Consider the following 27,959-nt stretch of genomic DNA (forward strand, 5'->3'; position numbering starts at 1 on the left):
CTCAAGAAAATGACTGGAGTTGTTTTTGTCGCGTTACACGTGACGTCATTTTCCTGTGACCAAATGCTGCGCAGTGATCGCCTGACGTCATTTTCCTGCGACTATGTTGCTTGGGCAATGTAGACAAAAACATGGCACTGTTTCCAGCCTTTGCAGAAGTTACCAGCAACAAGGTTGAAGACTCATCCAATGGTAATATTCTCTTCATATTAAACAAGTTATATTTGTGCGTTTATAGTTGTTGCTACATTATAAGAATCTTTACCAAGTGGACAGCGAGCATTACTTTCGTGGTTGTGAAATGACAGCGCTGATGTTGTCTGGATAATCCATTCTATCGCCACATTACTTATACACCTGTGTCAATATCGTATCTTATGCAGATGCTAATGCATTAAAGGCACACATTTGTGTTAGTAGTAGATGCTGACAAGTTTTAATTCAACCGAACGCTAACGCAACTAGTACAACTATCAGGTGAGAGTAATCACGCACTGTATGCTCAAGGCATAATGTACGTCTCATGACTTGATCTTAAAGTTTTACGCAAGTCCCAAGTTCCTTTACCCTAAATTAAGCAAGTCAAATCGAGGCCCTACTAAATTTGCAGCAAGATGAGTCAAGTCATTATTTTCTTGGCTCACAAGTCTTAAGTTATACAAACCCAATTCTAATGAAGTTGGGACGTTGTGTTAAACAAATAAAAACAAGAGAATACAACGATTTGGAAATTATATTAAACCTGTTTTTAATTGAATACACTACAAAGACAAAATATTTAATGGTCAAGATGATAAACTTTATTCTTTTTAAGCAAATAATCTTTATCTTACAATTTTATGGCTGCAACACGTTCCCCAAAAAGCTGGGATAGGGTCATGTTTATCACTGTGTTACATCACCTTTTTCTTTAAAAACATTCAATAAATGTAGAGATGTCACCAGGGGAAGATCTTTCAACTTAGTACCGGTCAGATTTAAAAGAAACATGGGTCCAAACACTTTCAGATATACAGCATGCGTGGCTTGGAATGGTCTGCCCTTATAAAAGAAATGGCATAGTGCCATATTTTTTTTGCTAATATAAACAGGCAAGATTTGCGATTTTCAAGTCAAAGTCAAGTGGAATCTTTCGTTAGTGGGGGGCCAAGCCATCCCAAGTCGTAAAATTTGCGATATAAGATTTGCAAGTCCATCACCTCCGCCAACTAGTAATTTGTTGTACTAACCAGACTAATGGATTTCAGAATACTGGATTTGGAGTTATTAGTGATACCACAGTGCATGTAAACACAGAGCGATTACTCTTATAGCCTGGTCACTAACATAACACTTATTTGGTTCATTTTCTTATTTAGAACTGAAATGGCTGAGCAATAAGAGTTTTCAGACCAGTGATGCCCTGTCCCTTCATAGTCGCTTCTTAGAGAAGAAAAGTGAGGGGCTGCACAAGGACTCAAGGTAATAAAATTTGAAAAAGTTGTAAGTAAAATAAAAATATAAGTGGCACTGAAAACGGATGCCTGGATCATTGTTAGCTGCATGTAAATGGGTTATGGACTCTTGTTTTATCCCACATGTTGAATACAATTTTTGTGTACGAATATCTCAGTTCATCTAACTTGTAAACAAAATAAAGCTAAATTCTTTCAAGTCTTTTTTTTCCCAGAACAAATTGTGAAAGTTGTACTGTATTGTTGAAGTTTCAGGCAGGGCAAATATTGTAATGTGTCCTTTTCGTCTCTGACTCTCTCATGTTATTGCTTGATATTCAGTTTAGACAGAAAAGATGAGGACAGTGTGCCATTGAAGAAGAAGAAAAAGAAACACGAAAAACATGGGGGGAAAAGGAAAAAACACAAAGAAAAGACGAAAAGGTCAACAGAAAGCAGTGGATCAGACTCTGAACCAATCTTCCCAAGTGATCTCAAGCAGAAACAAGAAACGGACAGGTACACACACCACCAAGTGTGGTTCCATTCAATTTTGATTAGGTCCCATCATTTTGAATTCAAGTAATCATAACTGAATACTGCCTTTTTTGTTCATGGTTTTTGTGTGTCTTCTTGTGAATACAGACCCCAGGCTGCTGCAATCGCAAGTTCTTTCTCATGGTTGGATGACCTTCCGTCGCCCACAGCACGGCATTTCTGTCTGGACCCGAAATCGGATGCGTCCAACTGGACGTACAAGTCTCTGTACAGAGGAGATGTAGCAAGGTAATGCACAGAGAAAACATTCAAGTTAAACACTTTTGCCGGTGTCCTCAGCAGCACTCGAAACGGTCTTAAATTGAAAGTCTACCCAAATATCTTTTTTTCAAAAATATGTTCTATGCCAGGAGTGCCAAAGTCAAATGGACGGAGGGCCAAATAAAAAATGTAGCTACAAGCCGAGGGCCGGACTGATCGAATGTTCGTTGAAATTTTTTAAAATTTACTGATTGGATCGGGTCCTTCGCGCCTGCTGATGACGTCACGCTTCATGAATATTTTTGTAATATATTTCTTTGCCTAAAATTCCATACCCACAAATCCAAATTTAGTCACACAAAACCGCTCCGTAATTTTCGAGGCAGAAACCAGACAGTATATTAATTCTATTCTGGATTCTAAAAATAAGGAAGCGATTAAGACTGTTTCTTTATGTTATTTATTTAGAATTTTTGTTTAAAATCCCCCTGGCTCTTCTTTTTTCTTTTCTCTGTGTATTATGTATGTATTAATAACTGTGTTTGGGATGCGTCACTTCCACCCGAGAATAAGCCGCTGCCTGTTTTATGAAATAAGACCAGCGGGACGTTTGCGTTTCTCCTGCCAAACTGGCAACAATTTTGTGGTTCACTCGGGCTTCCAAGATTGTATGAAATGTACATAATGTGAAGTATTTCTTAATAAAGCGTGTTTTACTCCGAATAGTTTTTCACCACAATCCAATTCCGAAAGCCACAAAACAGTGACGTGACGTCTTCAGCCGGCATGTAGATAACCAAAGGACGATCCTCGCAAAAGTAGCGGTAATTAATGTTTTTTATTTTATTTTTTATTTAGCAAACGCAACAGCCAGGGGGTGGCAAACATAGATGCAAAGGAATATATTACAGAAATAGTGTAACAAATTGGGTTATCTGTGTTGTGGTCGAATTTATGTTTTGCACAGTTGTGTTCTCTCCGACGTTAATGAATGCATTGCGTGGCTCGCTGGATGGAGGGGATGCGAGCGAGCGGAGGCCGAAGAAGGGAGCCGTTGCACTTTTTTGACTGAACGGTTGTCGTACTGTATTGGCGTCGGCTGCGGCCCACATTAGCCGGTTGGACTAATAAAAACATGATAATTAAACTACGTCTGACGGCGTGTCCTTTGAAGGCGCTACAATATATTATAAAGCGAGACGTCATCGGCAGGCGCGAACGACCTGATCACATCTGCTACTCACACCGGCTTGCTGTGGTCTGCGGGCCGGTTCTAATAATAAACCAATATCATCCCAGGGGCCGTAGAAAACCTTCTCACGGGCCGGATGTGGCTCGTGGGCCTTGACTTTGACAAATGTGTTCTATGCAAGCCCACTAGTTGAAACAAGGCATTCTGCTCTATATTACGTTTGTAGAATAAGAGTTAATCCACTTGTTTTTAGCCATCGCTGGGGGCAGCCATTTTGTCACTTCTACAACTACTCAGGGCTCAGGTAACGACCAATCGCGGCTGCTTAACTCATTTTCCACAAATCAGAATGTCGTGTTCCAACTAGTGGGCCTGCGAAACATATTCTTGAAAAAAATATGTTTGGGTTGATTTCCACTTTAAGCAAGCAGTTAGAGGTTTGGCAACATCCACGAAGTAGTAACAAATGGAGGTAAGACTGGTGGTGGTCAATGTCATCAAAGCTGTTGTTTGGTCAGCTTCGAAAGTCGCGCCTTTGCTCCTCCAGCTCGACGGCGTCGGTTTGCAGGTGTCTCGATCGTCGCTTTGTTATCCGCACCAAAGGCGCATACACAGAAATCCTCCATGCATTGCATTTCAAAGCATCTCCCTATGTGGTCTTGGAGCCGTCTTTCTCAAATCGGATTACATATTGTATCTTTGCTGTTTAGACTTCATGAAATCCAGACGGATACAAGATGGATATAATAAAAATCGGAATTAGAGCTGGTAATCGCAACAAGACTTTAGATCATCCTCAAATGTGTGAATTGTTTGAAACTGTGTTCTTGCAGGTATAAGAGGAAAGGGATCTCATCACTGGGTCTGGATCCTCGCAGACAAGAAGTTCACTGGGAGGATGCTAAGAAACCTAAAAGGAGAGACAAGAAGAAAGGAGCAGACAGATACTTTTCTATAGCGTGTCATCAGTTGCTCAGGTCTCAGCCACCTCTCCTGACATTACCAAGAGTTTATGGAAGCAATGATGTCACCAACTCCAACCCTTTTCTCCCACTGGAAGACGTTGAGAGAAAGAAAGAAGGAGGGACAGGTAAGAAATTCAGCCACCATGTGGAGTAACATCCTATGGTGTCATATTTACAAAAAGAAATAAAATAATAAAGCAATTACAAAAATCATCACACTAGTTTAATTTTAAATTAAACCTCAAAAGTGTAATGACCCCAAGGATGTGCAATTCAGAATTAACTGAGAGTGATGTTGATAATTTGTAGATAATAGTTGTAAAAAGAAGAACATCAGAAATATACCTACGTAGCAGTTGACACCAGCTGATCACAAGCAGTAACCTCCCTAAGCCCTTCTAAATTCTCGTCCATCATTCATCAGGATCCTACAGGATGCCTTTTTGGGGGCTGGCCCTGCCAGAACCAGCACCTGCATATTCATGATATAATACCTGAAGTTTCAAATGATTATATCATATTTAGCATCGCAATGCTGTTTTTTTTCAGCCTTTGAAAAAATACTACTTCTAGTACTTCTGTAGTTATTTTATTTATTTTTTTTACATTTTACGCATGTGAGCGTTTGTTTTTTTGCATTTAACAGTTAACACGATCTTATCTTTGTATCTTGTTCAAGCCATTCCTTTTGAAAGGATTTTAAGTGACCAGCAAAAATGCATGCCGCGCAGTGAAAAGATCAATCATTTTGATGCTGATGACATTTGTACCCTGGAACCACTTATTTCTATTAGCGTTATTTGTGATCATGAAAATGGATTCTGTACTGTACTGGTTGTGGTTGTTTTCTTGGTGTCGACATGCATTTGGTTTATTTGTTTTGACTGAATCTGCACCATTCTGACTGCATTGTCCTATGATGGTCTCCAATGTATTGCTCCAGGTGGCAGAGCACAGACCTCATCAGTGAATCCGCTTGGTGTGTACGACTCCACCACTGCCCTCTGGCTGCAGGGGAAGGGAAAGCAGGACCAGACAGATCACCAAGACAACCACAACTCGGAGACAGGACAAGAAGCTGTGCTTTTGACTGGCCAGACTGAAGAGTTCAACAGGAAACTGAGAGAGCAACCAGAGGACACCCAGCTCTGGTTGAAATTCATTAGATATCAGGTAGGAAGACTCGCCTTTTGAATCAAACGTTTTTTTGTTTTTTTTCATTGTCATAACAGCCCTCTGAGACTTGACAAAATGAGTTTGACATGCCTTGATTTAAGCCCTTTGTTATGACAACTCATGTATTGATATATTGATCTGCTCACTAATTTAAGCCTTTGATCAGGTCACAGCCATGAAGCATTCATTCCAAACTTGATCTTGTCTGTTCTGCTTTAGGATGAGTTGAGTGCAGCAGTATTTGGAGGTGAGGAAGAGCAACAAGGCAAAGAGTTATTGGAGCGTCGCAAGTCTTCGTACAAAGCGGTGCTTGAGAAGAAGCTGAGCATTGCAGAGCGTGCCGTGGCTACTAACCCCGGCTGTGTTGCTCTGCAGCGGGAGCGGCTCAGGATCTGCCAAGAGCTTTGGGAACCGTCAGCTCTGGCTAAAGAATGGAAGAAACTGGTCGGTTCGCTGTCCTTTTTGTGTTGCAATATTAGTCATTGTTTGAGAACATACAGCATTAATCAATAAGGCTAATGCCTGTTTTATGTTTTATTGAAGGTCTTCCTCCATCCAAATAGTGGCCCTCTGTGGAGGGAGTATCTTCTCTTCACCCAGAGCTACTTCAGCAACTTCAGTGTGTCAAAGGTGAACTCTGCTTACGGAAAGTGTCTCAGCATGCTCAGTGCTGTCCGGGATGGCAGCATGGTGTCCCACCCGGCCCTGCCAGGGATTGAGGAGGATATGCTAGGTAAGGCGCTAGGAGCACCCCGCTACTAATGACCCTCTGGTAGAGGATCACCACATCATCGCTTGCTTAGGAAAGGAAAAAGAAAAAAAGGGTTCCAAATGTACTTTATTTTCAGCAGCAGTGGGCATTACAACAGTAGGGGACAGTACAGTACAAAAAAATGACCTAATATAAAACATGTCTGAGATTGATAAATACACGTTCTGAGTTGTTCAATACATGTATCATCAAATTTACAGCTAAAAAAAAGACAGATTTTTTAAAAGTGTTACAAAAAGCAATTTTCACTGAATTGGTGAATTGGCCGTTATAATATAAATGTAAATATATATACTAACATTTAACATATAACTGTCCCCCGGAAGGACGGACATTTTGTGGACGGACGGAAGACGAGAAGTCTTTTGAAAAGAACGGAAGTGGGTTTTTGTCCGTGCCTCTATTCACCCCGAACCAGGTCAAATACCAGCTGACGTGTTGTGTTGTGTTCTTTTAAAAAGAAAGACCACTGTTCTCTTCTGCGATAACAACACTTTTCATGTGTGCTCCCTGCAGTAACATTGCACAGGCATAGTCTGCCCTCAACAGGTTGAACACATGTAATACCATGGATTATGCCATTTCACTGAATGACAGAAGCACGCCCAGCCTGTCATGTGTGTGTAATCCGGGATAATGTATTAGGTGTGTGTTGGTAATTTTTTTTTAGGACATAATAACCCCTTTGCATGCGAAGTATGTCCTTGTGTGGGACATCTCTATAAAGTAAAACTCTTGTCAGCGCTGCCGTACGACCTGGAAGCGGAAGTCTTTCCTTTCCTCCGAAAATAACCTTGCCTTATTTTGCAATTATTTTATTGCGAAATACCACAACAAAAACTGATAGCTTATTGAAAACGTTTTTCAATAAAACGCAATAGTATTGCGTTACAACGCAATCTTAGATATTGTCGTGATGTCCCCTAGCGGGCTCCGTTCGTGGATGTGTTGGAAGCTAAATGCTGTCTTGATTAAACAATTGTAAACAATTCAATCCACTCACGATACTCCCAGCCGGTAAGTGGATGTGAATAGGAAATTAGTCAGCTAATGAGCTTTAAATAATTTTTATAAATCATGAAACCTCTACTGTTAGCATCTGTCCCACGGCATAAATGGAGACTTTTTTTTTAATGCTTTTTTTTTGCGGGGGGGGGATGGCGGGGAGGACAGTCTGACGGAATTAAAGGACAGAAGCCCTTTAACTCATTCACTACCAAGGACACATTTATTTGTCTTTTCAAAGTCCAGCCATTCAATCCCAGGAATGTATTCATTTTTTTTCAATTGTTTTCAAACGTAAGGGTAGAAGAGGGTCTGAAAATGTCTGGCAGTGAATGAGTTAAAAAGACTCGGCCGGACGGGGTCAGTGGATGATTATTTTTATAAATAAGGACGGAGGGACGATGACGGAAGGGTACTCAGGTCGCGGATGGAGGATGGACTGGCAAATTTACCATCTCTGTCAATTTGAGACAAATTGTATGCACATCTTTTGTGTGTGTGTGTGATTGGGACATCCCTTCTGTATAATTGTTCTGGTCGGAGTTACGTCACAGGCAGGCCTCTGCGCGCGCACGTGTGGGAAATGTTGTTTTGGCCCATGCACGTGTATTTGATCAATATGAAACCCTTGAAGCCTTGGTTTGAAAAGGAAATGCGAGTGCTTTGATGGATTTTTCCACATGCGAGATTAAAAGTGTCCTTCACAGTTATTTAGCACATTAGTCAGCTCATTAGCAAATGGCGTATTCAAGTTATTATTTTGAAAATGATGACAGGGATTTTATAAATGAATGCAGTTTCAGTACTTTAAAAAAAAAATGTTAATAAGGCTAAGCCACATCAGTCTTGGTCTGAGGGCATTCAAAATTTGTTTGCAGAACACTCAAATTCATATACATAGAGATTGATGAATCACAGATTTGTGCGTAGGAACATTTGGTGAATGAGGCCCATTGTCTCAAACGGTTTCAGCTAGGAAATCGCCGGCCAGAATGCGTGAAATTGGCTGGGGAGATCCAGCCCACTGCAATTGTTCTTGTGGAAGTTGTGGAAAACAAATGCACAATGTACATTTTATAATGGAAGACTACTGTACATTGCCTGTTGGTGCCTGTTGGTTGTGTGTCAGCCGTGTCATTTATTGGCGATGTAATCATTTGTTTCTCTGCTCATTAGAAGTAGTTGATGTATGATCCTTTGTCATTATTCAGATATCTTCACCAAGCAGTGTCATTTCCTCCGTCAGTCCGGTCACTCAGAGAAGGCACTCTCTCTCTTTCAAGCCATGATCGACTTTACGTTCTTCAAGCCTGACAGTGTACGACAACTGTCCACCAAGCAACAGGTAACCACGCAAATACCGCACGTTCTGCATCAACATTGAGGAATAATACATATTTTTGTTCACAGGGTAGGTTGCTATTTTCAGGTCTCATTTCCTTCAGAGCTAGTGCAACAAGTTGGCAACTGTATACGCGCGTTTGATGACAAGCTGACTTTGGCACTGAATATTTGCCAGATAATAATATTAAACTGAAAAAAATCTTTTAACCCAGAATTTCACATTTTAATGGCATGTCTAAAACTATCCCACAAGAGACAAAACAATTGATAAGCACAACATTGTTTATTGGTCTTGCAAGGGACGATTCAATTGTGAACTTGCAATTTACATACTAGAACTGTAGCTAAACACAAATATATGCATACAGCAGAATGATGTTTTAATGAAGAGGCTATTTGTCCTGTCCATAAATAATTTAGTTGCGATGATATGTTGAATAACCACCTTCAGTGCAAAAAGAACTGCAACTTGGCAGCTGTGGTCAGAAGCCAAAGAATAGCCAATGGGCAAACTACAACTCATTGTATGTGATAATATAGTGTGTTGAGATAAATATAGTTCAGTTCAGTAATAATACAAGCATTGTGTGTGGAATGGTGGCGTCACACGTACAAAACAACCATGCTCACTGGTTAAGAGTTGGCGCACTGGCGGCATAATAAACAACACGGCAGTCTTGCGCAGTGTACTCATTCTACTCTTGTTTTTTTTTTGCTTTTACAAATACATTACACAAAATAAACCCATTTGAGACGGGCTTTTTTTTTTTTTTTTTTACTATTTTGGGGTGTCTTGCCGCCCCCCTCAGCCATGCCGTCCTGCGCACATATTGCACATGCCAGAAGAAGCCACTGCCTTCAGTGAATGTGTTGATGTGTGCAGGCTGACTTCTTTGAGCCATTCTGGGATAGCGGCGAGGCTAGAGTTGGGGAGTTGGATGCCAGAGGTTGGAAAGCGTGGATGGTCCAACAGGAGCGAGGAGGATGGGTGCAGCCCTGTGCAGGTAAATACAACCTATCTCACATTGGGAGTAGAAAAAGCTGCTCGCAAGGTGGTTGTGATTAGTATGCCAGCAGCATGACATCTGCTGTGTTTGTGTTTGTCCACAGCGGAGGACGAGGAGGAGGAGGAGGAGGAAGAGGAGGAAGTGAAGGACCGCAGCCAGCCACGATGGACGGTGTGGCTGGACGTGGAGTCCTCTCGTGAAGCTGCGCATTGGCTGCCTTGGAGACCTGAAAAAGCCAAGGACCAATCAGAAGATGACTGTGAGGACCCAGAGAGACAGGTAGGTTCTCTATTAAATCTGTTGCTAAAGATTTTTGCATCACTTAAATTACAGCTGTGACAACTCTGAACTCCTTGTCCGTCCCTCTATCTGAAGGTGCTGTTCGACGACATCGGGCCTTCTCTAATTTGCCTGTCCTCGCCAGAGCTTCAGCTTCGCCTGCTCCTCAATTTCCTGTCATTTCTGGGAATGCCAGTGGACACTGTGCTGTCTGCTGGCCTGGGTCATCCTGGCTTGCAGTTGGAGGACCTTTCTCTGCTCACTCAGGGTAAATATGCAGTTAAAAAAAAAAGATGTGTAGATTTTTAGCTTTTATTCAAGAGGTTTCACAAAATGTAATACATCATTGACCGTTTAGGATTTACAGCAGTTTTATGTAGATGGGGGGGGGGGACGGGGGGCTACTTCAAGAACTCACAGGTATTTGGACCACTGACTCACAAGATGTTACTCGGCCAGGTGCGGTTGAAGTAAGCCCCCACCCCGTCTAAAATTGGCCTGAATTAAAGGTAAAGGTGCTGTGCGTGTATCCAGCTATTATGAAAACGACAGAGCTGGGCAGCGACCCTCCGTCCCCGGTTTCCGTCCTGCATATTCAATTGACCCACGTGGTCCCGGCCCGTCCCTCGCCGGCGACAGCCAATCGGCATCGAGAGCGTAATCTTCACGTCACATGCAGGCGCCGCGGAGCAGACGAACCGCCAATCAAAGAAAAAATATCAAACAAAAACAACTGACACACATAAAAAAAATATGGGAAACGCGTCATTGCATCTGCGGGACCGCAAGGTACACCACACCCTTTTATTTTTTATTGTTTCCTTACTCGACCACGTGTCAGGAGTGCGGCACCTGCATGTGACGCGGTATCGGTTAAGTCCGTTCTCGACGACGGTTGGCTGACTCCGACCGACTGGGACCACGTGGGTCGACTGAAAAATGGGAAAAATGTAGTTACTTTTCTGACTAACTAATTACTTTTATAAGGCAGTCACAGAGTTACTTACTTAATTACTTTTTTATTGTAAGATGCCCAACACTGGTGATGAGCCGTGCCGAGTTTCTTTCAAACATAACAACTGGCATTCACACCAAAGAGTTCAATCTTTGTCCCATCAAACCAGATCATTTTCTTTCTCATGGTCTGAGTCCTTCAGGTACCTTTTGGCAAAGTCCAAAGTCCGGGCTGCTGTGCACCTTGTACCAAGGAGTGCCGTCCATAGGGCCACTCTACCAACCAGGCCTGACTGGTAGAGTGCTGCAGAGATGGTTGACCTCCGGAAGCTTCTCCTCTCTCTCCAGAGGACCGCCTGAGCTTGATCGGGTTCTTGGTCACCTCCCCGACTAAGGCACTCGTCCCCTGTTTGCTCAGTTTAGACTAGCGGCCAGCTCTAGGAAGGGGCCTTGCTGCTGGTTCGTAACTTCTTTAGAACCTTCAAATCAGCAGAACTTTTTCTACACCCTTCCCCAGAATTATGTCTCGTGACAATTCTGTCTTGGAGATCTACAGACATTTTCTTTGATGTCTGTGGGACCTTGTATAGACAGCTGTATGCTTTTCCAAATCCTGTCCAATCAACCGGATTTACCACACATGGACTCCCAATGATGCTATAGGAACCTCTGAAGGATGATCAGTGATCAGTGCATACATGATGCGGCTGAGCTCAATTTTGAGCTTCGTGGCAAAGGCTGTGACTTCTCGTGCACATTTTATTTGCTTTATATTTGCAAAGAAAAATCACATTGTCATAATGGGATGTTGTGTGTGGGATTTTGAGGTAAAAAAAAATGAATTTATTCCATTTTGGAACAAGGTGTCCAGTGAAGCGCAGTGAATACTTTCCACTGCATCACAAAGGAGGTTTAACTAAATTGTTTTGAAGGTGTAGTGCAACATAAGGGGACAAAGGACAAATGAATTCAACCCTGTGCAACTCATTTTAGGTAGTGACTCCCGACGAGCTCTGACTTCCCACTACCAACCTAGCCTTGGGATGAACTCTGTGGGTCACATGACCACACTCCAGGGAACCAGGAAATGGGCAGGACTTGGAAAGCAGGGCGAGAAGTTTGTCAACACAATGTTCACTATGCTCCAACCTGTGCTTCCATCTCAACAACGAGCTGTCCTGTCGCTCAGCCGGATGCAGTACGAGAAACTCAAGGTAGGGATTTTTATTTTGTGAACATTTTGACATTTCAATCCAAAACAGTTGGATAGCTCTACATTTGTTTCAGGTGTTTCGCTGCATGCACGGCAGCAAAAAACGCCTCCGCTGTCAGAGCAAAATCAGCAAGCGGATTGCCAAATCGCTGCTCAAAGAACCCGACAACCGCTCATCTTTGCCAATGTGGCGGGAGTTCGCCCACTTGGAGTGGGTGCTCGGTAATCTCGAAGAGGCTCGGAAAGTGTTTTCTGCTGCCACGGCTTTGGGCGGGGGCAAAGGGCTGTGTAACCCCTCCCTGTGCGAGCTGTGTCTGCTGTGGGCTCAACTCGAGGTGGAGGACGGCGCAAGTGGGCCAGGAGGGGCGCCCGACGACGGAGGTGCGCCTCCGGCCGTATGTGTGCTCACCAGACTGACGGAGGGGAACGCCATATCGCCATCGCCGTCTTCGTCATCACAGGCCGTCTCTCCGGTTGCCATCCTGAAGGCCAGGAGGTCTTACGAACAAGCTCTGACTGCCGCTTTGTCTGCATTCCATCAAGATCGCTGCAGTCCTCAGGCCAACAACAAAAGTAAGCGCCCTCAGAACATTCAAATAGATCTAAATGTCTGGTTTTTAACAGGACTATATTGATATTGATGATTATTTGCGGCGTACTTTTCCAGTCCCCTCCAAAAGTATTGGAACGGCAAGGTCAATGCCTTTGTTTTGGTTGTACTGAAGACTTTGTGGTTTCAGATCAAAAATGGGAAATTGTGTGCACTTATATAGAGCTTTATCTACACCATATGGTACCCAAAAGATGAATAACACACAAAAGTTGAGAATTCCATCTTTTATTTCTTGGTATTTACATCTAGATATGTTAAACAACTCAGGGCAGAGTACCTTTTGTAAGGCAATGCAGTTTTATTTATATAGCACATTTCATACACAAGTAGTTTAATCGTAAAACACAACCCAACTGCAACACTTCATCAAATAATTTACGAAATTTCAAAATTTACTTTACTACCGGTACTATGAATTCTTTTTACTTTTTTTTTTCTTCTTAACACTTTGTAATGAACTGGTCTCTAGATAAGAACAGAAAGACAATGTCCTACTTGCCAAATAGGGAGCATATATTTAGCTTTTTGTTTATCTTGAATGCTAGTAATTCTATCCTACTATTTCCTATTGCTAGGGGCGTAGCCAGAAATTTTTCAGTGGGGGGGGGGGGGGGGGGCAGAGTTTTATGTAATGAACATCGGATCCCGTTGGGAAGCATATGGTGGGCGTTTCAGCATGTTGAATCGGTGTCATAAGTTGTGCCATTTGGTCACTCTGATTGGCTGATAGCGAATCAGCGCACCGGGCAAGAACAGGAGGTGACCATTGCGGATAAACAGTAAGCGATGGAAAGCCTTGAGAATTTCAATCATTTTGCACATCGTCAGCATCCGCATTTCTACGTACAATGTCTGTCTGGACAGAAGAGCTAGAAGATTGTGAGTGAAAAATATAGCAGAATGCATTGTTTACATTTCTATATTCCGCCCCCGCCAATAGCTTATCGGTTGGATTTTTCCAACCATGAGAAAAAGTGACTACCGCCGCCGATGGTATGGAGTGGGATTGCATCCCATGCATGCGCAGAAAGTACTTCATGGTCAGCGTCGCTGTCTGTCGTTGCGGTGTATTTTTTTCCAGCGCAACGCGTCGACAGTCGGCCCGATGCCAAAGGGGGTAGGCGTCGGTCACAGTTGCCAACGTTCGACAGGTCTACCCGGGCCCAAAGAATAGGCTGAAAAATCAGATATCAACATTTTCCCCTAGGCATGGGTGTGGCCATCACAGATGTATACTGATCAACTGAGCTTGTTTACCTGCCGGTTGAGTAGAAGCACCTGCGGCTAAAGCCAAACTGTTGTAGGCTTTTTGCTTTCTGGACCTGGATTTCCCACCTCTGGTGGCCACAAGGTGACAAGGGTGGCCTTGGCCTCCCCTGGCAAGCATGGGGAGAACATGTAAACTACAAGGGGCTCCTTATGCCAGCTTTAGAAGGTGTAGTAGTAGTAAGATGAAATACCAGTGAAAATGTAGTAATTATAAAGAAATTGTAATGTTGAACTGTTTATTCCATGACTAGGTCACGTGGATGTGCAAGAAGAGAATCTGAGGTTGAGAGGGCTGCTAGGCTGCTATGCTCTGTTCCAGTACCTCACTATGGGCATCAAAGCGGCAAGCGCAGTCTACAGCCAGGCCAGAGAGCGGACGGACGAGCTGCACCGCACACTGACGTCTGACAAGCACTCTGGCGGCAACCTGTTGCTTAGCAGGTTAGCTTGCGAGTGTGAGATGGCGGCGGTGCAGCAGGCGTCGTTGCTCAAGTACCACTTGAGCGTTAGTGTTTCTCCACTGGCGACACTGAGAGACACACTCACCTCTGCCCTTTCAACGTGGCCTGGCAGTGCCCCCCTCTGGAGCATATATGTACAGGTGAAACCATACTCATTTCACATATTAAATTCCAAACATAATTACACCCACATTCTATTTGTCCTACTTTCACCTGGGACCTGTTTCAGGTGGAGAACAGTTACCACAGTGCTGGCCGGGCACGTCGTTTTTTTCACGCTGTAACCAGGGACAACAGTAGCGTTGTGCCACGGCTCTTTGCTATCGTTGCTGAACAACAAAGGAAGCAACTGGTGGATGCTGCACAGAGGTAGGAGTGGGGGGAAGAAGAAAAAAAAAAAAGGGAAGCGCACATGTTGTTACTCCCCTTTCCGGTTCCAATAACGTATTCTGGAAAATGCCCAGTTTTTCAATCCGATTATGAAAAATGTTTAAACAATGCATTCTTTACCCATTTCAAATATTTATGGCAACCATAGATCCTGCGACAAAGGCGCCGCTTTGAGTGTCCTGCCAGAGAACGGTCTCAGCAACCGTATCCGTGGACTGTTTGAAAGCGCCATAGCATCCGAGATGGGCGCCCACTGTCCCTTACTTTGGAGGATGTACATTCACTACCTGGTGAGATGGCAAATCATTCCAAAGGCCACCTACATGAATTGGCCTATTAAAAAGAATTTGGACTAGTGGGTCACATGTCTGCCCCCACAGTTTGGGGTTTGAATCTCATTGAGTTTGCATGCTCTCCATGTCCTTGCGTGAGTTTTTTTCCAGGAAACCTGGCTTCCTCCCACATTGCGAAAAAAATAATATTAGGTTCATTCAAGGCTCTAAATTCTCCATGTGTGTGAATGTAACTTTGAACTGTTGCATGTCTATATTTGCCCTGGGATTGGCTGATAACAGGGTGTAGCCAAAGACCCAAATGAGGACAAGCGGTATAGAAAATGGATGGATGGTCCCTTGCGTATTTGATGGACTATTCTAGAGCTTTCAGAGATTGGGGTTTTATGATGGTGGACAAGAATAAACAAATAATTTAGCAACAGTGGGTCTGTTTTGTGGCTATAAATTGGCTCAATGTTCTTTAAAAATGATTCAATGAAGCCTCTATCCCACTGCAGGGCGAACATTTGCGAATGTTTGCGAAGGTAGCGCATGTTGCATTCTTGTCAGGGTTCGTTCAAGGTGGCAAACGTCGCCAGGCATTTAACTCCGCTATTCTTGTCGCAAGGAATGCAACAAAAAAAAAAAACATGAAAAATGTTGGCAAACATCTGAAGAACGTTTGGTGAACGTTTGCGACGTTGCACAAACCCTGACGTGAACGCGCATTTTGCTACGTTCGCCCCTCAGTGGGGTAGGGGCATTAGCTGATGTACTGTACATATAATGAACGATGAATAGTAGCAAATATAGTGAGTAGACTAAAAAGTGTACAGTGTGTAAAATTGTGTGTATTTGTAGGTGTCAGAGGGTAAAATGGATCAAGCCAAGGGGCTCTTCTACAAAGCCTTACAGAATATTCCCTGGGTGAAGGTTTGTCACAAGCAGCACCTGTCTCCTTAATGCATACAATCAAGGCAGTTGTACCAGCGTGTATACATTGGAAAATGTTTGTTTAACCAGGGATTGTACATGGATGCAGTGCAGCTGTTTCCTGAGCATCTACAAGAGTTTGTAGATCTGATGACGGAGAAAGAGCTGCGAGTCCGGCTGCCATTAGAAGAACTCGACATACTGCTGGAAGACTGAAACAAACCCACATGCAAAACTGTAATTGGGTAGATTAGCAGTAGAAAGATGTTGCATAAATTTTGCAAAATGGATGTGAATGCTCATCTCAACCTGGAGCATGAAAAAAAAATATTTGTGCTTTTTTTTTACTCAATATTTTCAATAAATAGTATTATGTTTGTAATTTGTATATGAGGTTTTGACGTTTTACGTTATTAAAGTATGATTGTTTCTGAAGTTTGTTTTAGAATACTGTGTTATTTTATGTTCTGTTGTGTCTTTGAACTAGACACAAAGTTGACCAAAGTCCTCTCACTGGAAAAAAAAGTAGTTGTTTTTCGGTTGCACATGATTAAAATGTGTTAAACAAAGGATATATTTATTTTTTTTAGGATGACACAGGAAAATCACATAGGTCTACTACATTTTAATCACGTGCAACTGATGTACATGTTCAAATTAAGTACATCCAAATGATATTTTTTTTGGGGTGCATCATAGGACTTTGGTCCTACTTGGGTAATTCCTCTCCTGGCCACAAGGTAGCGCTAATTTAATTTCAGTTTTTCCACTTGACCATAGCAGCTTGTGAAACTGTTTAGGATTGAAATAATTGTACTTGTCGGCAGGGATCCAAAGAACTGATTTTGTGGATGAGTTGATATATGTAATATTTGACACGACAAAATAAGCCTATGTGTGTGTTTTAAACGATATGCATATAACCTGCATTGAATATTAACACGAGTCTTGTGAAGGGTGATCAGTTAATGTGAACAACAACAATACATTTTTTGGCGGGTGGGGGGGGGGGAGGTGCGATACTCTAAAATTTGACTGTGGGAAAGACAAACCCGCACCTATATGAAGATGCCCACCATGATTTTGAACATGATCTTGCCTTGCTGTGTTATATTTCTGAGGAAGTAAGCCCAAGATAATCAGCGGTAAGAAATCTATGACGAGTTTAAAAAGCTACTTGGCTGACATTTTGCCACAATACTGGAATAAAGCAGTTTTAGACTTAAAAAACAACAACTAATGCCTATGTGTTGTACGTGTGTGCGTCCTTATGTTTCAACCATTTATCTGATTTAAAATAAGATAATAGTTACCGATCTTTTAAACAAATCTTTGAAAATGTGATCACAGGGCTATTAATTTGACAGTGTCAATAATAAGACGGCTGGCGCATTTTTTGTTTCAGCAGAAGTTGGAGTAATGTCAACATTTGAAAATAAAGTTTAATGTCATCATGACCAAGTTTGTAAGGACCAAAAAGCATTGTGGGGTAAGGGGGCGTCTTGCCCAGGCTATGCGGTTAAGATGCAGCTTTACGAGATTTTATAAATCCAAACTTGTGGTTTTGCGTTATTTAATTACCCTACAGTTGTTTTACTTAGCTATATGTCTTGTTATGTTATTTAGATTTTTCTTATACAAAGGAAATAGACATTTTTCTTATTAAAGGGCATTTTGCTTCAGCTTTTACTGATGTACGTTTCTCTCCATAATGTTAATGTACCACGACATAGTCATGCAAAGTATCTAGATTTGACTCGTTTACTCCATGATCAAATTGTACACGTTAAAAAGCTGTACGATTTGTTGATGGTCCCTCTTTTTTTCTTTTTCTTTTTGCTGACACTTCCTTGAAACGTTGATTCATAAACATCTGCAAACACACAATTACTTGACGGTCCCTCTTTCGTGAATACCGCGCTGTGGTTTGACGCGCTGCAGATCAGTTCTGGCCAATCAGCGGCCCGCGTACAATATTGCGTACAACATTGTCCTATTAGGAATTACTACTCAAACTTTACTTTTTTCAAGCTTGTACGAAAAGTATTCTTCCGCCAACATCAAGTGCTGTACTTCCGAACAGCAAGTAGTGCGTCCCTGGTTGTGCGGTTGTGGTAGTGGTGTGACATGTTAAAATTAATATTTTATAATTTTATCTATTGTCATTTCAAACTCTCTGTGTTCGTTTTCTTTTTTAATACAACAAGTAGGCTCTATGATAAAATAGAGTACGTTTTTTCTTAATATTTTATAGAATTGCTGAAGGGTGATGGTGGAATCGTATTTTATTCTGAGTAACCGAATTCAAGTATAATGAGGTAAATGTTTTTCCACCGTTGACTCATGTATAATGAGGTAAATGTTTTTCCACCGTTGACTCATTCACTGCCAAGGACATATTTATGTCTTTTCACGGTCCAGACATTCAATCCCAGGAATTTATATTTTTTTCAATCTTTTTTAAAAACGTTGGGGTAAAAGAGGGTCTGAAAATGTCTGGCAGTGAATGAGTTAATGTGACCAGTAACCTGTACAACCTAACTGAAAAATAAGAGACGTATTTAAGCAAGAAGAAGGGAAAAAAAACTGAGATTGCGCTATTATAACTAGTGGCTGTGTTTAGAATGAAACAGTCACATTGAAACTCATCTTAAATAGAAATACGAACATTCATCCATCATGAGGGTCGCTGGCGTGCCGGAGCCTATCCCAGCCGTCTTCAGGCAAGAGGCAGGTTACACCCTGAACTGGTTGCCAGCCAATTATAAATGATGTTATTTTATTATTCATTTAAAATTATTTGTTAAATTATATTAGATTTTACATTTAAATGTGTTAAAATTTACAGCATATTTCGACACTTTTTCCCAGAAATATATAAGTGTACTTAAGGGGAAAAATGTTTTGTTTTTGTATTAGATTCACTGAACGCACATTAATGTACTTAAAAAAGAATTGGTTACTTACAAGTTTTATTTTACTTGTTGTGAAATGAACATCTTTAACAACTTCCTTTGTTTTTTTTTTTAAGTAAAAAGAAAATACAGTAAAGCAATGAAGGGCTAAATGTTATTTAATTTTCGAATACTGTAGTAGTTTCTGAAAAATACCTGGGAAGATTTTTCCCGATGATCACTTTGTGCACGTTTGTCTATAAATGAAAAAAAAACCACCTGCCATTGACAGTGCATGGAGGAAAAGTAGAAGTATATTTTCCAATAATTAGAACAAACGAATTGTGCCTGGATTTTAACGGTTTAGTAGTAAAAAGGCAAAGGTCTCCAAAACACTTGAAGGTCATTATAGAGAATTGGAAATTCTATAAAGCATCTACTTAAATTATTGTTAAGTGTCAATATCAATATCGGCGATACTGTCCTTGACTTTACTTGGTATTGAGTCGAAACCAAAATGTGCAGTATCGCTCGCTCCAAGCGTGTAGTGTGAAGACAGAGGAAAACGCGTACAGCGCGGAGGAATACGTCCAAGTGTGGAGTAGTGATACGACTTGCCTCCACTAACAGATGTCAATTTGCTCTCCGCCAAATTCGCCAATTGAGCAAGCAGACCGCCACGCACAAGTGCAACACTACCTATGGTGAGTATCTTGACGCCATTAACTTTTACAATTGGGGAAAGTGCGTGAATGCCAGGAAGCCAAGCTGCTCGGTAAGACTGGTCTAAGTCACACGTCGACATCAAGCTCGCCTCTAGGAAGCGAAACCCATTTGTGGCTGTTGGAGAGCATTTTCTGCTCATGCTTTCGCTCTTTGTGACGGCTCTCTCTCCGCTCGCCATTCATTTCATGTCCCCCGTGGCACAGCGTCAATGAAGCTCCCCAGTCAATCTGGATTTATAAATTTGAATTTCAGTCGATGACAATCACATCGCCCCACATATCGCGTCTTGTCAATTCTACAGACAATTTATATTAATGGCTGCAGAGGCTTTTTTTAAGTGATATATTATTCAGCAGAACTATTTTTATAACTTATTGATTGACTTGGATGATCTTTAATGACTTGGTCAACTTCAGTGGTTGCACTGTGCTCACACACACCGTACAAGCTCGTAAAGTTTGCTTGCAACCATGTGTGTAAAGTGTCAATAGGAACATGCAAAGCAAGCTAATGCAGGCGTGATGACACTCCTGTGTAGAATTGGTGGCATTCACTTGAAGTTGTCTCCTGAACTTATGTTTTGGGACCGATACGCGTGGCTCTGCCACTTGGAATTCCTTAACTCATTCAGTACCAGACATTTTCAGACCCATTGTGAAGTGTCATGTAAGTTTGTCATTGGGATAGAATGAGCTAACCGACAGATGTTCCAAAGGGTTTAACACGCCTAACATATAAAAACGACTCCCAAAAACCGGTTTAGTTAAAACTGCAACAAACTGCAGCAGCATACCTGCTCTGGCAAAGCCTCTACAAAACCAGTTGGACAAGTATGGCAAAACTACCAACACTGGACTGATCTTATCTATCTATCAATCTATCCATCTATCTATCCATCCATCCATCCATCCATCCATTGATGAGGTAGGCAGTGTCAGTTATTTTTTCTGACAGAATTGTATTTCCAACAATTCTATTAACAAACCATAATTGGTAATACTAAATCTAAACGTTTTCATTTCTAAATCTCCATGGTCAGGAAAAAATACTTTTGCGGATCTTAAAATAATTGTTTTCCAATTTACCTGCGGAACTGTACTTGAGTATTCACGGGAAGTACAGTAGAGCCTCTGAAGACAAGATGTTAGACAATCTGTGGTGCCGCTTGATTTACAAGTTGTTCTCATTTTACAACCAAATATCCCCTAGGACATAATGTAAAATGAGTATTTGAGTAATCTTCATTGCAGGCTCATTGACGCAATACCTGCTATGTCTGCTGCTATAATGAAAACTTGTAACTATCGCATTTAAAACAGACCAAAAAAAGTTGTAGATAAGAGCTTTTTACTTCACATTTTTTCCTTTTTTAATATATTTGCACAGCTATTTTTGTACATATTTACTATGTACTGGTGCAGTACTTGAATTCTCCCCCTGGTATCAATGAAGGATTATCTTAAACTGTTGCCATGTAAAACCTTTTACAGTGTAGGCAATGTTTGTAAGTAATGCGCGACCAGTTCTGGGTGCAATAATATCAACATTGCGATAGTCAACATCCATGTCACATATTGCATGTTTTTCCAATAACGTGGAGTTCTCTGTCTCTGTCTCTCTCACTATACTATACTATACTATACTATACATAAGAAATGTATTATATTAAAGAAATAATATATTGAGTTGAATTGTATTGATATTGGTCAGGTTTCTATCGTGTTATATATTGAATTATTGCCTTGCCCTAGATGGATGCATGTTTAACATTCTAACATTCTACCATATAGTCTGTAGCATGTAGGTACGGTATAATAAAACACCTCAAATGAAGTAAAACCACTCACTCAAATCAACTTTGTTTATAGACGGGGTGCATATAAGTGGCACACGCGCAGGGCCCTACTCATAGGCCACGGGGCTAACCTTCATATAACCTCCAGCCCGCGGGTCGCTCTCGCTTCCAGCGCCGGGGTTGCGCAGGCAGGCTCGCCTACGGAAGTCGGGGGCCTATCAGAATAATGAATGAATAAATCCATCCACGGACATTACGGCGAGCGCCGCGTTTCTTACGCCCTCCGAGCGAGGCCGGACAGCCCCAGCCAGCTGATCCGCGCTGCTCCGCAGCCACCGTGGCCGAGTAAATGGTACGGGTGTGTGATTGGTCCGCGGATGCCACCATGACATGATTGACAGACAAATAAACAAATGGCGGAATAATGTGGAATTGAATGCCCTCCGATAGGCCCCCTAGAGCGGGCTTCCAACTTTTATTTATTTTATTTTGTATTCATTTATTCAGTAATTATTCTGATAGGCCCCCGACTTCCGTAGGCTCCTGAGCTGAAGGCAAAGGTAAGCCGGTTGGTAAGTGCGGCTCTGCGCACGTGTGCGGAAAATGTGCGCATTTGCCTAGCACGCATTTTAGCGCTCTGTCAGTTAGCGCCGGTCGGAAAGCTGAAGTCAAGTCAAGACAGCCGCTGCAATCATTTTTTTCCGAGGGCCGACTTCAAAATAAAAGCCTGATAAGGCATTGCGATGCATGCCCTTGTGGTGCGTTCGCGTTGCATCGTCGCCTCTGAACGTTCAGTCTGAACTATTGTTGTGGCGGCTGCCTTGATTTGGACGCTCGCTGCGGGGCTCGCCAACGAGAACAGTCACAGAGCAGTAACTTGGATTGTTGCAATAAGTTGCCACTTGTGTGGCTCTGGTACATGTTGTCAGTACAAAATAAAAACTGTTCAACACAATTATAATCAGTCACAATCGAATCTTATTATTTTATATAGTTGCTAAAATGGTTGGAAAAGTCTTTAAATACAGCAACAATATAAGGGCTATAGAAATGTAATTTATGTAATGTATACAAATGTCCTACAATATTAACAAAAATGCCTGTATGGGGCAGGTTCTCTGCAACCAATAATTTGCGATCGCTTTCTTGGCAACTGCAAGCAAAACCTTAAGAAGATAAATGTCACTTTTGTTCATTGCTTCCGCTGTAATTCCAAGAGAGAGAACTGAGAACGATATACAGGCATCAAAATGCAAGACCCTTGAAAGAATCTCCTCCACTTCCCTCCAGAAAATCTCAAACAACAACTGCACAAAATTCTCCTGAACAAATGCGGCTAAACTGATAGTGCTGGCTTTCAAAAATCCATTACTTGAATCCATTGTCCTTTTCATAATCCCGATATCGATTCATAAAACCCTAAATCCATCCTTTTAATACGTCTTTTCCCCATATATTAATGTGACTTCTCACGTCACGCGAGATCTCGTCACTTGCGAGAGGAGCCTATCACAACAAGATGGCGGAAGCACTGAAATCAGCGCCAACAAGCTTGAAGGCAGATGTTGGAAGATTTTGGATTTAAAATAAAAAAAAAAAGACAGACGGCAGTGAACTGAAATTTTGTGAGAAAGGAATGTGAACGTCATGACTCGTCTACCGTGTGTTTTTGCCACTTAATTTACACTCCCTGCCCCGTGGTTGGAATTGATTTAAATTATTATTGTTTTGATCAGGTCATGTTCAATAAAACATGCAATGCTTCTTCTAAGAATGTCTTCCATATGAAAGTAAAATTAGTACTGCGTGAAATCCTTAAAGTGGAAGTCAACCCAAACATCTTTTTCCAAAAATATGTTCTATGCAAGCCCACTAGTTGAAACAAGGCATTCGGATAAATATTGCATTTGTGGAATAAGAGTTAATCCACCCGGTTTTAGCCATGTCAGTGGGCGGCCATTTTGTCAATCCTGTTGACTGAAAATGACATCACAACTACTCAGGGCTCAGGTCACGACCAATCACGGCTGACCTGTTTTCTGAAGCTGAGTCATGATTGGTTGTTACCTGATCCCTGAGCATCTATGATGTCATTTTCAGTCAACAGAAATGACAAAAATGGGTGGATTTTGCTGTTTAACTCATATTTCACAAACATAATATTTATCTGAATGCCTTGTTTCAACTAGTGTGCTTGCATATAACATATTCTTGGAAAAAATATCCTTGGGTTGACTTCCCCTTTAACTGAATGGAAAACCAATCAAAGTGAATCTCAAATTGAAATCGAATCGGGACTTTGTGGATTGAATGGATTTTGGAAAACTGAATCGTTGCCCAGCCATATAGACAGAAGCCACAAATTCGTAAGCCACACCAAAATTGTTTAAGCGCACCCCTGCGTTGGAGAAGTGAAAGAGCCACGTCACACGCTCTTCGGCCTGTACACGGACGGCACAGGTGCGGCCGTGATGTGGTTTGACAGCCCCGGATGGACGGCAGTGTCGTGTGCCCACCTGTGTCGAGTTTCCATCCGGGGGTTCCATTCGTGGCGTCTAGGAGCTCCGATTACCCGCCAACCGATCCTCTGCGGGAGATGCAACCGGCGCTCGTATCTCGTGAGCGCGCGCGCCCCCGGTTGAAATGGAGGGTGGAGGCTTTGCCGCCGCTGCCGTCGTCTTCTCAAACTGTCAAAGTTTGACAGTCAAACGCGGGTCAGACGCAGCCCTGGCAGGACGGCGCCCGCGCGCGGGGACAGAAACCGCCGTCCGCGGACAAATGGCCACGCAACAGGAGGGGCAGCTACTCTGGAGTCGAGTCGGGTCTTGCAAGTGTCATTCGGTTGTGCCACTCTGAATGCCCCCAACCCGCCCCCGTAGGATCCTCCCTGCCCGGGTTCCCACCTAATCATGCTGCCCACAAAAGTCACGCTGTACCCGATCGGGGACGAGTTAGTCAGCCTGCGGTCCGTCTACGAGCTCTTGGATGAGCAACGGCACTTGTACGCGCAACTGCTCCAACAGCAGGAGAGGAACTACAGGGCCTTCCTCCAGATGCTCATGGAGTGCTCGTCCGGCCGGGTGGACGCTCTGGTGCGAGAGATGCAGGACGCCAGGAACGAGCTGCGCGCCGCCAAAGGCGAGCTGGCCGACGTGAAAAAGCAGCTGGCGCGCTCAAACGCGCGGGCCCAGTGCCTGGCCGAAGGTCTGGCGGCAGTGCGGGCAGCGCTGGACGGCCTGAGCGGCAAAAGCGCAGGCGTGGAACACAAGCAGCGCGAAGGAGGAGGCGGCGGCTTACGACAAGGTGGCCTCGGCAAAACAAAAAGCGAACCCAAAGCGCTGAAGCTGGTGACGGACCTCACCGATATCCACTTTGAGGGACTCAAGGTTGCGCTTGCTGTCTTCTTCCCCGCCACGAGCTGACTTCTGTCCAGAACTCTGGGTTTGTTTACAAGGCAACCAGCGAACTCAAGTTTTTTTGTTTCGGGAAGGCGACCTGCGAAAACGTTATCAAGCGTCAATTTTCATTCTCAAAAAGTTGAACTTTATGGCTGTTGTTTTGTAAACAAACACCCAAACTGGCAGCCTACGAGTCCATTTGACTTCTAAAGGTGTCGTCTGGCGTCTTGGCCTGCTCAAACCAAGATTGCGTGTAGACGCGTGGGGTCAAAGTTGTTGGGCCTACAGCCAATATTTTTATGGAAGGGTAATATGGCGTCATGTCCGTAATGCTGCTCTCCTCCTTGTTTTTTGTTGCAGGCTGACCAACTAACTGAAGAGCAGATCGCTGGTAAGGAAGCACGTCTTTCATTCAACTCGTATGCGCCAAGGTTGTCAGATTTAACAAAAAAAACAACTAAATAACTAAAAGTGAATTTGAGAAGACATTATGAGTAACCAAATAAAAACAAGAGAGCCTTTACAGAAACAATAACTTACTGCAACTGTGCGGTAGTTTTTTTTTTTAAAACAAACTAAAACAAATTTAAAAAATATATATACACACCGTATTTTCTGGACTATAAGCCGCATCCACTCTAATTCTAAAAAAAATCACGAAAAACATGATACATAAGCCGCACCTAGCTGTGTTGAAAAATTCAATATTTACTGCATTTACAGAATGATTTTGAACTGTAAATGTACACGTATGTACAGATTAATTCCTAACAGTGCCTTTTAACACGGGAGCCACTTTGCTGATTTAAAACGGAACAGAACCAAGAGAAAATAACTGCTACTTATCTTCATTTCATTTCCCGCTGCCGCCTCCAACGTTTCACCATAGAATCGTTGACGCTAAGCTTGCGTGCAGCAGCGCAATTTCCTTGCTGGATGGCAAGATCGATCGAAGGCCTTCAATTTAAAACTTGCATCATACGAACTCCTTCGTGTGGGTTCCATGATGAAGGGGCGAGGATTTGAAAATAATTAACTGTTTGTAATTTGTCATCCGTATTCTATCTGCTAAAGAAAAACTAGCGTATTCTTCTTTGCATCAATTTTTTTTTTCTTGGATTTGATTCTAATTCCACTCAGAGCGCCCCTAGCGGGGAAATAAAAATCCACAGGATAGCCGCACCTTTATATAAGCCGCATGGTTCAAAACCGAGGAAAAAACGTAGCGGCTTATAGTCCAGAAAATGTGGTGTATATACCAGGGGTCTTCGATCCTGTTCCTCGAGGTCCGCTGTCCTGCCTGTTTTTCTTCAACACGCCTGATTCAAGGAATCGGGATGGTTATCCAGCTTCTGCAGACCTTGCTGATTATCTGATCCTTTGAATCAGGTGTGTTGCAGCAGGGAGAGATGGGAAAACGGGCAGGACAGCGGGACAACAGGGTTGAAGACCCCCGATATATCCCAAAACAAACTAAAACAAAGCCTTTCTGGAAAAAATACAAACGAACAAACCCGCTGCAAGAAATAAATAAAACAAAGTGAATTTCAAATGCAAATCATCGTCTGCACAGACGAGGAGCTTTTTGAAGAGAGCTTTGATGCCTTGCTCGCCTTGTGCACAGAGTTCAAGGAGGCCTTCTCCCTGTTCGACAAGGACGGAGATGGCACCATCACCACCAAGGAGCTGGGCACCGTCATGAGGTCGTTGGGTCAGAACCCCACAGAGGCCGAACTCCAGGATATGATCAACGAGGTGGATGCCGACGGTATGCCGCCTCCCATTTTGCTACTCCACCTCTCCTTTTTCCCCCTCCCCACATCATGTGATTTTGTTCTTACAACCTAGGAAACGGGACCATCGACTTCCCTGAGTTTTTGACAATGATGGCCAGAAAGATGAAAGACACCGACAGCGAGGAGGAGATCAGGGAGGCGTTCAGGGTCTTTGACAAGGCAAGTCAGTCTTGCGCTCCTCCATCGTCGCCCGCAGCTAATAATGGGCACGTGCGTTTCCACAGGACGGCAACGGCTTCATCAGTGCGGCAGAACTGCGTCATGTGATGACGAATCTGGGCGAGAAGCTGACGGACGAGGAAGTGGACGAGATGATCCGAGAAGCGGACATTGACGGAGACGGACAGGTCAACTACGAAGGTACTCCCCGTTGTTGCCCGGGACTCTCATTTGCTGTTCGGCACACGGCTCGTGTTTGACATTGTCTTTTTTGTCTGTCTGTGTGTGTGTGTGTGTGTGTGTGTGTGTGTGTGTGTCTCTAGAGTTTGTCAAGATGATGATGTCCAAATGAAGCAGGCGCACAGGGACAAAGAATCAGTCAAATGTTTCACTTACCTCTTCTTGCAAAAAAAAACTACATGTACTTGTACAGTTGTGTATTAGGCAACTTGAAAATGAATGTCGGCACTCGTCAATTCTGTCCACGTTGAACCGGCTCTAAAAATGTAAAAAACTGCTCGTGCTCCCGTACCCTAGTGTTGAGCTGCCCAATCAGACGTCAACGTCAATTTGCCTTTGGGCCCGTCTATTTTCTGGTTCCGTCAGCCTGACGGTATCACTTTGCCTTTCTTCGGACTTCCTGTTGACTGTCTTTGGGTTCTTCACGCATGCAGGAGGAGTTGGACCACATGCACATGAGTCAAACTGGAGAAAGAATTCTTAGTGGACTCTGGTTGTGGCGTGACGGGGTAGCTCTTTACCTTTTGGGGGTCCTTTTCCAGGTGTGTGATTTGTGGGTGTGGCCTCAGTTGTCGTGTTGCCGGAAATCGATCTGCAATAATCACTGAGGCATGCTGGGTACTTTCTAGCGGCTCTTCTGTATCACTGTGTGGGGACGTCCGTCTGACTTTGGGGAGCGGGTCGGTGCTGTGCGGCACTTCTATCTTAAGGTGTGTGACTATGAACGTGTGAGTGTGTTGCGGTGAGGCCCGGTCCCGTCCAGCTGTTGAGTTGAGTTGAGTTGATCTGCATTCCAAGTTGCACACGCTCGTCTTGACATTGTTTTTCCAATAAAAGACAGTGAACTCAACGCTTCCTTTTGTGCCTTTGTGTTCATGTGATGTGTGACGTCTTTTAGCGAATGCTACTGA

The 27,959-nt window shown here is 42.9% G+C and overlaps 2 protein-coding genes and 1 long non-coding RNA gene across 3 annotated transcripts; 2 read left to right on the top strand and 1 right to left on the bottom strand.

Moving 5' to 3' along the window:
* Window positions 1-63: 63 nt before the first annotated feature.
* nrde2 (NRDE-2, necessary for RNA interference, domain containing) lies at window positions 64-16,475 on the top strand. Its single transcript, XM_086050196.1, has 19 exons — window positions 64-192; window positions 1,359-1,461; window positions 1,776-1,952; window positions 2,079-2,219; window positions 4,218-4,474; window positions 5,293-5,522; window positions 5,745-5,969; window positions 6,069-6,258; window positions 8,514-8,647; window positions 9,530-9,650; window positions 9,757-9,932; window positions 10,029-10,200; window positions 11,880-12,100; window positions 12,174-12,672; window positions 14,233-14,582; window positions 14,672-14,811; window positions 14,981-15,122; window positions 15,969-16,040; window positions 16,131-16,475. Exons 1-19 carry the CDS (start codon window positions 132-134, stop codon window positions 16,254-16,256), a joined length of 3,537 nt encoding a protein of 1,178 aa, XP_085906322.1. The 5' UTR covers window positions 64-131; the 3' UTR covers window positions 16,257-16,475.
* On the bottom strand, window positions 12,865-21,783 carry LOC147137835 (uncharacterized). Its single transcript, XR_015089401.1, has 3 exons — window positions 21,587-21,783; window positions 13,970-14,088; window positions 12,865-13,887 (listed from the first exon to the last, which is right to left on the bottom strand). It is a non-coding gene; the product is annotated as an uncharacterized LOC147137835 (long non-coding RNA).
* Window positions 19,504-27,898, top strand: LOC147137836 (calmodulin-alpha). Its single transcript, XM_086050200.1, has 6 exons — window positions 19,504-19,638; window positions 25,214-25,244; window positions 26,478-26,621; window positions 26,702-26,808; window positions 26,874-27,009; window positions 27,132-27,898. Exons 1-6 carry the CDS (start codon window positions 19,636-19,638, stop codon window positions 27,158-27,160), a joined length of 450 nt encoding a protein of 149 aa, XP_085906326.1. The 5' UTR covers window positions 19,504-19,635; the 3' UTR covers window positions 27,161-27,898.
* Window positions 27,899-27,959: the final 61 nt, after the last annotated feature.

This window comes from Filicampus tigris, chromosome 13 (genome assembly GCF_054856515.1).
Source record: "Filicampus tigris isolate MCC_2025a chromosome 13, RoL_Ftig_1.0, whole genome shotgun sequence".
NCBI classification, from domain to species: Eukaryota; Metazoa; Chordata; class Actinopteri; order Syngnathiformes; family Syngnathidae; genus Filicampus; species Filicampus tigris.

What these genes read in the sequence shown, in the direction of transcription:
- nrde2 (XM_086050196.1), top strand. Translation starts at nt 132, where the DNA reads ATGGCACTGTTTCCAGCCTTTGCAGAAGTTACCAGCAACAAGGTTGAA. An exon ending in GGTTGAAGACTCATCCAATG is followed by an intron (nt 193 to 1,358) that starts GTAATATTCTCT and finishes TTTCTTATTTAG; the next exon opens with AACTGAAATGGCTGAGCAAT. An exon ending in ATGGGTGCAGCCCTGTGCAG is followed by an intron (nt 9,651 to 9,756) that starts GTAAATACAACC and finishes GTTTGTCCACAG; the next exon opens with CGGAGGACGAGGAGGAGGAG.
- LOC147137836 (XM_086050200.1), top strand. An exon ending in CGTTCAGGGTCTTTGACAAG is followed by an intron (nt 26,809 to 26,873) that starts GCAAGTCAGTCT and finishes GCGTTTCCACAG; the next exon opens with GACGGCAACGGCTTCATCAG. An exon ending in CGGACAGGTCAACTACGAAG is followed by an intron (nt 27,010 to 27,131) that starts GTACTCCCCGTT and finishes GTGTGTCTCTAG; the next exon opens with AGTTTGTCAAGATGATGATG.